Below are 10,531 nucleotides of genomic sequence, written 5' to 3' on the forward strand. Positions count from 1 at the left end.
GAGATCAAAAGTTTCCGTTACAATCTGATTTATGCCTTGCTCCTCATAACAGTCAGTAACAGCTTTATCATTCATACTGTCATTATCAACACCCAGACCATCATCATTAATACCATCATCACTATGCATTGATGATGATAAAACGTTACCAGTAAACTTCATTGGACCACTGTGATCAACTGCTCCACCATCAGCCACCGTGTTCTGCTCCATACCAGCTTCTGAACTGCTGCCTTTGTCAGTGGAGTGTTCCTTCTTTATCTCCCATCACTTCTTCAGAGGTGACTTTGCACGTAGCCAGGGTCCAAACTGTGTTGATACATCTTTCTCTACTTGGCATCTTACACTCCCATGTATAATTCTACCACATGTGAAACAAAACCGAGGGATTTTCTCATATTTGACAGGACTCCATACTTTGACTCCATGCAAGACAATGGTTTTTCCTCTAGCAAGAGGTTTCCTCAGATCTAACATAATCTTTACTCTCAGACTCCTACCCCAAGCCACATCATCTTCATCAACCTCAACCTCCTCCACTTCTCCGATTGTACTGCCCAACTTAGCCCCACATTCTTTATTCATTCCCAACAAAGGTAGATTATGAAACTGCACCCAGAACAAGGCATGATCAAACTTTAACTCAGAAACTGGAATGGATCCATCGAAAGGGTTAATAACAAACAAATGGCCATCAAAAAACCATGGCCTGCCACCTTCAACCCTGTCTTTATCAGCATGAGTGGCAAAAATCAAGATAAAAGTATTAGGAGCAACCTCCCTCAGCACAACAGGTTTACTAAGACGCCAGATTTTCGCAAGTGTAGACTCCACCACATTCTTACCCACCTGTCTATCACTCCATATTTTTCCAATCAAGCTGCATTCTCCTTTACATTGCACCTCAGAACATACATTCTCATCAATAACAATAGCATCCTCTTCTTCTTCATTCAAATGAAGATTACCCCACATAGAATGTAGACTATATCACACCACCTCTTTGAAAAGAAACTAAGAAAAACTCACCACCACCTCAATTCTCTCATAGCAAGCTAGAGAGAAAACGAGAGGAGACTTGTATTAGGAGGTATTCATCTATAGAGTTACAGTACTCATGCTTCTACCTAATACTTGTCAACTGGATTTTAAAATAGGGATGATACAATTACTCCCTACTTTTCATAGCTTGGAAAATGAAAATCCATATGGGCACATTAGGAAGTTTGAGGAAGTAGTTGTGAACTTTCATAGTCAAAATACAACTGATGATGTTGTGAGACTTAAATTCTTTCCTTTTTATTTGAAGGATACAGCTAAGAGTTGGCTATACTCGTTGAGATCACGATCTATTGGGTCATGAAATGAGATGACTCAAGTCTTCTTTAATAAATACTTTCCCCAACATAAGACCAACACTTTGAAAAGGTAAATCTCCACCTTTGCACAAAAGGATAGTGAGACTTTGTATCAGTCTTGTGAGAGATTTAAGGAGTTGTTGAGTATGTGTCCTAACCATGGGTATAAGAATTGGCGCTTAGTGAGCTATTTTTATAAGGGACTTACACCTAGAGAGAGCCAATTTGTAGAGATGATGTGTAATAGTGAGTTCTTACAGAAAGATTCTGATGAGACCATAGAATACCTCAATGAGCTTGCTAAGAAAACTCACACTTAGACTTGGCCTAGTGCTATTGAGAGCACAAATAGGTCCTAACCTGCAGGAAACCCAAATGGTGGTGGAATTTACCATCTTAGGGAAGAGGATAACCTAAAGGCTAAGGTTGAGATTCTCATTAGGGAGCTAGAGGTGTTAAAGACTAAGGACTTAAAGCCAACACACATGGCTAATCATGCAAAGTCTTTTGGACCATGTTTTATATGTGGTTAGGTAGATTACCTTACCTAAGAGTGTCCCACATTTGTTGAGATGAGAGGGATGTATGAGGAATAATATAATGCCTTAGGCATGTACAAGAAGCCTTTTACACCTTTATCTGATACTTATAATCCGGGGTGGCGCAATCACCCCAATTTTAGCTGGAAGTCTGAAAACCAGCCACCTGCACAACCCCCTAGATTATATCCTGCATCATATCATGCACCTTCATCTTCTACGAGTCCTTTAGAAGACACTTTGTGTAACAGCCCATTAGAAATTCAATGGTAGAATTTCTATAAACTTTAAGAATCTCGTTAAATCTCCGTAAGTTTTCACGAATCGACTAATCGCATAGGTTTTAGTCTATGAACATAGTCAGTATTATCACTCACTACGGTGCCATAAATGCAATTTTAATTATTTGAGGTAGTTAGAAGTGTCAGAATATGTTATGTTCTACGCCACTAGACTCAGTTGATTATTTAGGATTTTATGGTGCAATAATCTCATTTTCAGTTTCGGACGATACACTTGTTCGAAAATGCTTTTTTAATTCTTTTGAGGCATTTCGAGGTAGAATTTTGGTAAATGATTTACATGGTTAGGTTTATATGAATATTTAGGATTTTTCAGTGCAAATTTTATTTTTTCACATTCCCAGAGTGAATAGTAACATCAATATTAACAACTAGCGCAGTGTTTTTAAAATCACAATGTGGAATGTTGAAATTAGGTTAGAGAAGTTTTATTTGGACACTTGGTAAGATATTTAGCCACACATAGTGAATAGTATTAGACACTTGGCACAAAGATGAACCATTAGATGGATTTGTGAAGGAAATCAAGATGTGAGATCATGCCACCTAAGCAAAACCCTATTCTCTCATTTGATCAACCAAATTGAGCCAGACCAACGAGGGTTTCAACCCTAGTGAAACTCTAAATGGTTGAAATCCAATTAAAATCCCAAAAGCTTGGTTGAAACCGTAACCCTAAATGGGTTTCCCAAACCCTAAAGTTGGCCTTCAAACCCTTTTTGATCCAATTTCTAGCATTGTGTTTAATCATTTGATTAAATCACTTCCACATGCTATTAATTTATCAAATTCTTGTTATGATATCATTATCCAACCTTTTAAATCTTGAAAAATTGATTGGGCCAAGAAAAATAGGATTTGGGCTTGATAGCATCCCAAACCCTAACCAAACCCCTTTAAACCCCAAGTTGAAGCATACTTGGTTGAGGCCCACCAAGGCCCATGAAATTGGCCACCTTGGCATAGCTTCTTGAAGAAGCTTCCTCTCCTACATGGCAGACTATTCACTTCCCTTGGCTGCACCCAATAATGCCTTGATGTGAAGGAGAATCCACCTCACCAACCTCCATACCTCACAGCTTCTACAGGCAATCCCTTGCCCCTCACTATTCTCCACTTTATGTCACATAGCCACCTCTAATCAAGGGTCATTCAATCCCATATCTTCGCCCTATAGAAGTCTAGAGTCGTGCAAGCCACACTTCTTTCCCTTTAATCACTTCGTCACCCCGTTCTTAGAGAGAAATCCAAAAGAGCTCTCTCAGGCAGATGTCTGGATCTTCTTTCGTGGAGATTTTTGACCATTTGTAAGTATTTTCACACAATGACTCATTCATAAAAGTTGTTTCTATTTGAGTATAGTTTGTGTAGATATATTATTTGTATCATTCTATGGTCATTTTGGTAGTCAAAAACATTTTTAACCATTAAAAGGTCATTTTGGACGTAAAATTGGAGAGTATGTTATGTTTTGGAGTTTTTGACCAAGCTAATGACATATCTTGGTTCAAAAATTTTATGGAGTGTTGTTAGAATATTTTTATGAGTTTCCATTGTGGTTTTTTTTGCATGAATAAAGTTTTTGATGATAAATTTTCTTAGACCTAGAAACTCAAAAACTAGAAGTGGAAAAATAGTATTGTTTGGAGCAAGTTTGAATATTTCGTGGTTTGAATATTTCGTGGTTTGATCTTACTCTAAAGGCTTTGATATTTTTATATGATGATCCCAATTCTCTTATTAATGTTATTTTGAAGATATATAGTATTATTTTTAAAGATATGATTTTTCTATGCAAGAGGATTTCGGTTAGGCCTAAAATTTAATGTTTTTGAGTTAGATCCATGTTTTTTTGAGTTTTCGCCATGTGATTTTAAGTTTTATGGTTGAATATTCTTTAGGATACATTTTTAAACCATGTGATGTTTTAGTTTGAATATCTAATATTTTTTAGCCATGGATCAAAAGATTGATCAAAGTTAGTTAAGAAAAAAGTTTTTGTTTTTGGACTCAATGTAAAACCAAAAACTCCAAGTATTATTTTATGATTTTGTTGACTTTAGTTTGATGATTTAAAGCATGGTTGACCTTAGGATGATGTTATGAATATGTTAGAAGTAAGATTTGATTTTTTTGGAATTATTGGAAATGTTTTGATTTCGGGTCAAAGCTTGTGATTCAAGTGTTTGGATCTTTTTACAAAAAATTTGTTGTTGATTATTAGCTTTTATAAATGGATGTTTTAAGTATAGTTTTAAACTTAGGATAAGAAGATCTTTGTTGCAAAATTTGGTTTAAGCATGAGTTTTGAAGTTGGAAGGAATTGCAACAAAAATCAAGAGAAATGACTTATGGATGTTTTGACCATAGTATGTTTTTCATAGTTATAATTTGTTTTAAATTTTTCTGAGTTGATATTTGAGTTTAGGAGAAAAATTACATGAGGAATGTAAATTTTGGAAATTTTTGGAATTAGGACGTGAAATTCTTAAGTTAGGGGTAAAATGGTCATTTTTCCACATGAAGAGGATAAAATGGTAATTTTACTCTAAGTTAGCTTGTTTTCATGCTTATAATTTTTAGTGATTAAATTTCTAATTTTTTTTAGAACCACTATTTTCAGTTCCTCGTGTTTTGCACTTTATTCTCATAGAACGCAATGATCGAGGTAAGTTATCTTCTAACTTACTAGCAGTTTACTGTGTATGGGTGATAAGTAAAGAAACTACAGTATATGTATGCGTGTTATCATATATGTCATCCAATGCTAAGTTATCACATATTTTTCTGTTACACATAATTTGTTCTATCATGAATTATTCATTTGTTACACAAGATATTCTGTCATGTATTGTTATACAGTACATGTGTATCATGTTAAGTATGCCATTTTTTACATGCAAGTCATGTCACATAAAGTTCACTATTGCAAGTATGCTATGTTACTAAATGTTGTTTGTTGCATGCCATGTCAAGTAATGAAATGTTTATGTCCCATGTATGTCCTCATGCAGTTAAGTTATTGTTCAATATATTATGAATACACCATCATGGTAACCCCATGAGATAATAATAAGCAATCATGGTGAACCCATGAGACAAGAATAAGCAATCATGGTAACCCCATGAGACAAGAATAAGCAATCATGCTAATACCATGAGATAAGAATACACTATCATGGTGACCCCATGAGATAAGAATAAGCAATCATGTTAACCCCATGAGATAAGAATACACATCATGGTAACCCCATGAGATAAGAATAATCAATCATGGTGACCCCATGAGATAAGAATAAGTTTCAGATCAAGTCCACGTTAAGTCAACTTTCAGACCAAGTTCATGTTAAGTTATGTTATGTTCACGTACATGCTATGTTCATGTTCACGTTAAGTTTCAAGTTCATGTTCATATCATGTTATGTTCATGCTTATGTTAAGTTCAAGCTCACGTTCATCTTATGTTATGTTCACGTTCATGTCATGTCATGTTCATGTTTATATTATGCCTCAAGTTCACATTTATATCATGTTACGCTCAAGTTTATGTTAAGTTTAAGTTCATATTTATGTTATGTATGTTCACATTCATGTTATAATTCAAGTCCATGTTATGTTTCAAGTTCACGTTCATGTTATGTTGCTAGTCCATATTACAAGTTCAAGTTCATGTCATATCAAGTAAAATTCAATTTACATTTCAGTTCAGGTTATGTCAGTTATGCCATACTATATGTCAAGTTATGCTAAACTTACTTACAACTTTAATTACTGATCGGTGTAAAACTGCAAGTGCACAGTATCGTAGTTTTATAATAAAGTGATAAGAAGAGTATCGTCCTCAGGGATTGGTACCTTATTTTTGCCAAATACCAAAATTATACTAATGTCAATTTTATCTAGAGGAATCACTAAGATTTTTGTAGCTGCCAATTAAACTAAGATCAACTCAAAGAGTAATACGCAAATGAAATAAAACTGAGGTTCGAAGATCAAATTAATGGGAAAGAAAACTTCTAGGAAATCGATTCCACCTAATTCTTCACTATGCTTTTCTCATCCAGCTAACTTAATTTAGTTCTTTTTGTTCATTAGCAAATCTCTAATCCATCCAACAACCTCTTGAGATAGTCAATTGGAAATTATTATTGTTCATCAATTCACACAAGAATATGCAAATTAATAAAGCAAGAAAGCAATAAGACCAATGATTTAATTACTACATAGGTTCATACAAGTCTTTCGATCTCTATACTTACCTATGCTGAAATATTCAAGATCTACCCTATGATTCCCTCTTTCAATAGCAAATCACAAGATTAAATATCATCTAATCAATGGCCAGTTAATTAGAAGCAATAAACTCAGAATAAATCAAATAAACAAAGAGAGAATTGCCTTAAATTAGCATAGACAATCAAACATAGTTCGGAAATAGGTTATATCGTTTTCCTAAAATGAATAAAATTTAGCTCATGCTAGAAATGGAATTCAACATAAACGAATTCACCATAATTGTTCTGAGAAGATTAGAAGAAAATAAACGCTGACAAATACTCCTCGAGCTCACTGTCGAGCGGCCAAGGAAACGATTCAATGCTTTTCTCCCGTCTGTGCTCGTGTATGATTCCAACGTACGTGCAATAATTGGAATTCCCTCTCCAAAAAAAAACTGAATTGAATCCCTCTTGCTGTCTTTTTCAGTCCCAAAAGGTGTTCTCCAGTCAAAAAGTACGGCCATAGAGTGAAAAATCTCTTTTATATGGTCTGACGGCGGAAGACCCTAGATCTGTCAAAATACGATGTTCGCTCGAGTGGAGTGTCGAGCACACGTCAAGCGTTCGACTCTGCCTGATTTCACTCGAGCGTCCAATCAAACGCACATCGAGCGTTCGACTCTGCCTGATTTCGCTCGAGCGGCCAATGTCTCCGCTCGAGCGATCTTTGTTTTTCAGCAACCCGCTCGAGCTCCCTGTCGAGCGGCAGTCGAGCGTTTGAATCTGCCTAAATTCGCTTGAGCGGCCAAAAGCCTCCGCTCGAGCGAACTTGTAAAATTTGCAATACGAAATTTTTGCAAGTCATCAAATACCCCCAAACTTATAACTTTGTTTGTCCTCAAACAAAAAGAAAAGCAAATGATAGTTTAGGCAATATCAACTCGACCCGAAAGAGAAGTATCATCACTCACCAAGTTTTTATGAATTTAGATTTCATCTCTAGTATCTTACTCTTTTAACATCAAAGATAGCAAGAAAATCAATCAAAAATTTTGCAATTTGTCAAGCAAGAGTTAGGCGTTTACTTCAACCTAAAGCTAAGACCTTGAGTGTGTGTGTGATATAGTCAATTTAACCTCAAACCACCTGCAAACTCAGATAAAAGTAGAACAACCAAAATCAGAAGAATTCTCTTAAAACTCAACCCCATAAGTCCAATTTTCAGAAATCCTCTCCACTAATGTAGTCAACACCAAAATCAGAGATCAAAAAGTGTTTAATAAGCTTGTAATGATAGGCCACAGGGTGAGGGTTAAGAAAGAACTGGATATGGAAAATCAAAGCAAACTGGGAAAATACTTAGTGAAAAGAACACTAAAAGAGATATCCACATGATTCAAATCATAGCTCTTTCTTGACAATATGCTCATACTTGTGGCATTATTATTGCTATAATCACTGATGCAATACCAACAATTCCCTTAACAAAATCTGAGGTAATTCACACTCCGCTTAACGACTTCTTTTTCTTTTTTTTCTCTCTTTTTTTTTTTTTTTTTTTCCAGTCACTTCCTTTCTTCTTCTTCTTCTTCTTCTTTGATCAAACAGAGCAAACATAATACGGTTCATCATGAAACCAATTTTCTCTTTTAAATGTACTCTCCACCAAAGTATTTTCTCAAACTATTAAAGGTAGATTAATTTTTTTTCAGGCTTAGAGCGGGCATGGTTTATGTAGTTCAAAGAAAAAATAAAGGCTTATGAAGGTTCAAGGGGGTTGACTATGGAAACACACCATGTAATGATGGCATGATATTTAGGACGGCTGGAAAAGCTTTTTGGTTATGCGAAAGAAATGCCTAGATCATTTCTCTAATATTTGGTCTCAACTAGAATTTCGCCTCAAGGACCCATCAACGGATTCTAGAGCAAAGCAAAATCAAACTTCCCTCTTTCAATTAATTCAACTTCTTCTCTTCATAAACAAAATGGAATAAGAGAAAAACGACCATGTGCTCAATTATGTTCAAGGTTAAAGATTTAAACACACCCACAAAACTCCACTTGACATAAAAGAAATTTTTGAAAATTTTTCTCAAAACCATCTTCAATCACAAATTTCAGAGTCATAGAGAATTCAATCTTACTCCAATGCATGCTTGGTAAGAGAATTAAACAACCCATCAACAACCCAAGACTTAGAAAACAAGAGGATCAAATGACTATAGGAGTTTACACCCCCAAACTTAAACTAAACAATGTCCTCATTGTAATGCAAAAGTAAAAAGGATTGAAGAAATAAAAGGAACTTCCCTGGTTTCATGATGAATCTTCCGTAGTTTAAAATTTTTTCAGCTCTTTATTCATGCTAAATAAACCTGCATCAAAAACCAATTTATTAAAACTAAATAAATAAAGATAATAAAATAAATGAAAGAATGAAAGAAAGATCTATGGGTTGCCTCCCATAAGCGCTTGTTTTAAAGTCTACAGCCAGATTTTTCAGTCATCATCAATTAGGATCTCCAAGAGGAATAAATGCATAGTTCCTCTCCATTTGTTCTCCATAGTAGTGCTTCAATCTCTGACCATTAACTCTGAAAATATTCCCTGTCTTGTTCTTCAAATCTACTGCTCCAAAAGAGAAAACCTCATGAATTGTATAAGGACCTGTCCATCTTGATTTTAACTTTCTTGGGAAGAGTTTGAGTCGTGAATTGAAGAGTAAAATTTGTTGTCCTGGAGCAAACTCTCGCCTAAGAATCTGTTTGTCATGCCACTTCTTTGTCCTTTCTTTATAGATCTTTGCATTTTCATATGCATCATTCTGGAACTCTTCCATCTCATTCAATTGAAGAAGTCGCTTTTCACCTGCTACCTTCAAATCAAAGTTAAACTTTTTTACAGTCCAATAAGCTCTATGCTCCAACTCCACAGGAAGATGACATGCCTTTCCAAACACTAATCGGTATGGAGACATCCCGATAGGTGTTTTAAAGGCTGTACGGTATGCCCACAAAGCATCATCAAGCTTCTTCACCCAATCCTTTCTATTGGTTTTAACCGTCTTTTCAAGGATGTTCTTGATTTCTCTATTTGAAATTTCTGCTTGGCCATTAGTTTGAGGATGGTAAGCAAGTGCTATCTTGTGCTTTACACCATATTTAGAAAGAAGATTTTCAAAAGTGAGTCCCTTCATCACTAATAATAGCTTGTGGAGTGCCAAATCTTGTGAATATATGCTTGTGCAGAAATTTGAGCACTACCTTTGCATCATTTGTTGTTGTAGCAATTGCTTCCACCCATTTTGACACATAGTCAACTGCTAATAAGATATAAGCAAAACCAAAAGAAAGAGGAAAAGGCCCCATAAAATCCATTCCCCAAACATCAAACAACTCAACTTCTAAGATACCTTTCAGTGGTAACTCATGACGCCTTGAAATATTTCCCATACGTTGGCACCGGTCACAAGTTTTCACCAAAGTGTAACTATCACGAAAAATAGAAGGCCAAAAGAACCCACTTTGAAGTACCTTAGCTGTTGTAGGTGTGGCTCCAAAGTGTCCTCCATATGATGATGAATGGCAATGATGGAGGATGTCTTGCATCTCTTCTTTCAGCACACATCTTTGAATGATTTGATCTGGGCATCTTTTGAACAGCAAAGGCTCATCCCAAAGATAATAATTCACATCATGCAAAAACTTCTTTCATTGATGGTAAGTAAGATCAGGTGGTAAAACTTTACAAGCTAGGTAGTTAACAATATCAGCATACCACGGAAGCTTGATCTCACATGCAAACAACTGCTCATCAAGGAATGCCTCTTGGACCACTGACTCTGGTTTTTCTTCCAATCGCTCTAACCGAGAGAGATGGTCAGCCACTAAATTCTCACTTCCTTTCTTGTCTCGAATCTCCAAATCAAATTCTTGAAGAAGTAGGATCCAAGGAATTAGCCTAGGCTTAGCATCCTTCTTGCCAAAAAAATAGCGAAGTGATGCATGATCAGTGAACACTATCACCTTTGTACCAATGAGGTAGGACCGAAATTTATCACAAGCAAACACCACGGCAAGCATCTCCTTCTCAGTTGTCGTATAATTCAACTG

At 35.7% G+C, this 10,531-nt stretch overlaps 1 protein-coding gene across 1 annotated transcript; it reads right to left on the reverse strand.

The window, feature by feature from the left end:
• Positions 1-267: 267 nt before the first annotated feature.
• LOC122316189 lies at positions 268-975 on the reverse strand. Its single transcript, XM_043132723.1, has one exon. It carries the CDS (start codon positions 973-975, stop codon positions 268-270), a length of 708 nt encoding a protein of 235 aa, XP_042988657.1.
• Positions 976-10,531: the final 9,556 nt, after the last annotated feature.

This window comes from Carya illinoinensis, chromosome 7 (assembly GCF_018687715.1).
Source record: "Carya illinoinensis cultivar Pawnee chromosome 7, C.illinoinensisPawnee_v1, whole genome shotgun sequence".
NCBI lineage: Eukaryota > Viridiplantae > Streptophyta > Magnoliopsida > Fagales > Juglandaceae > Carya > Carya illinoinensis.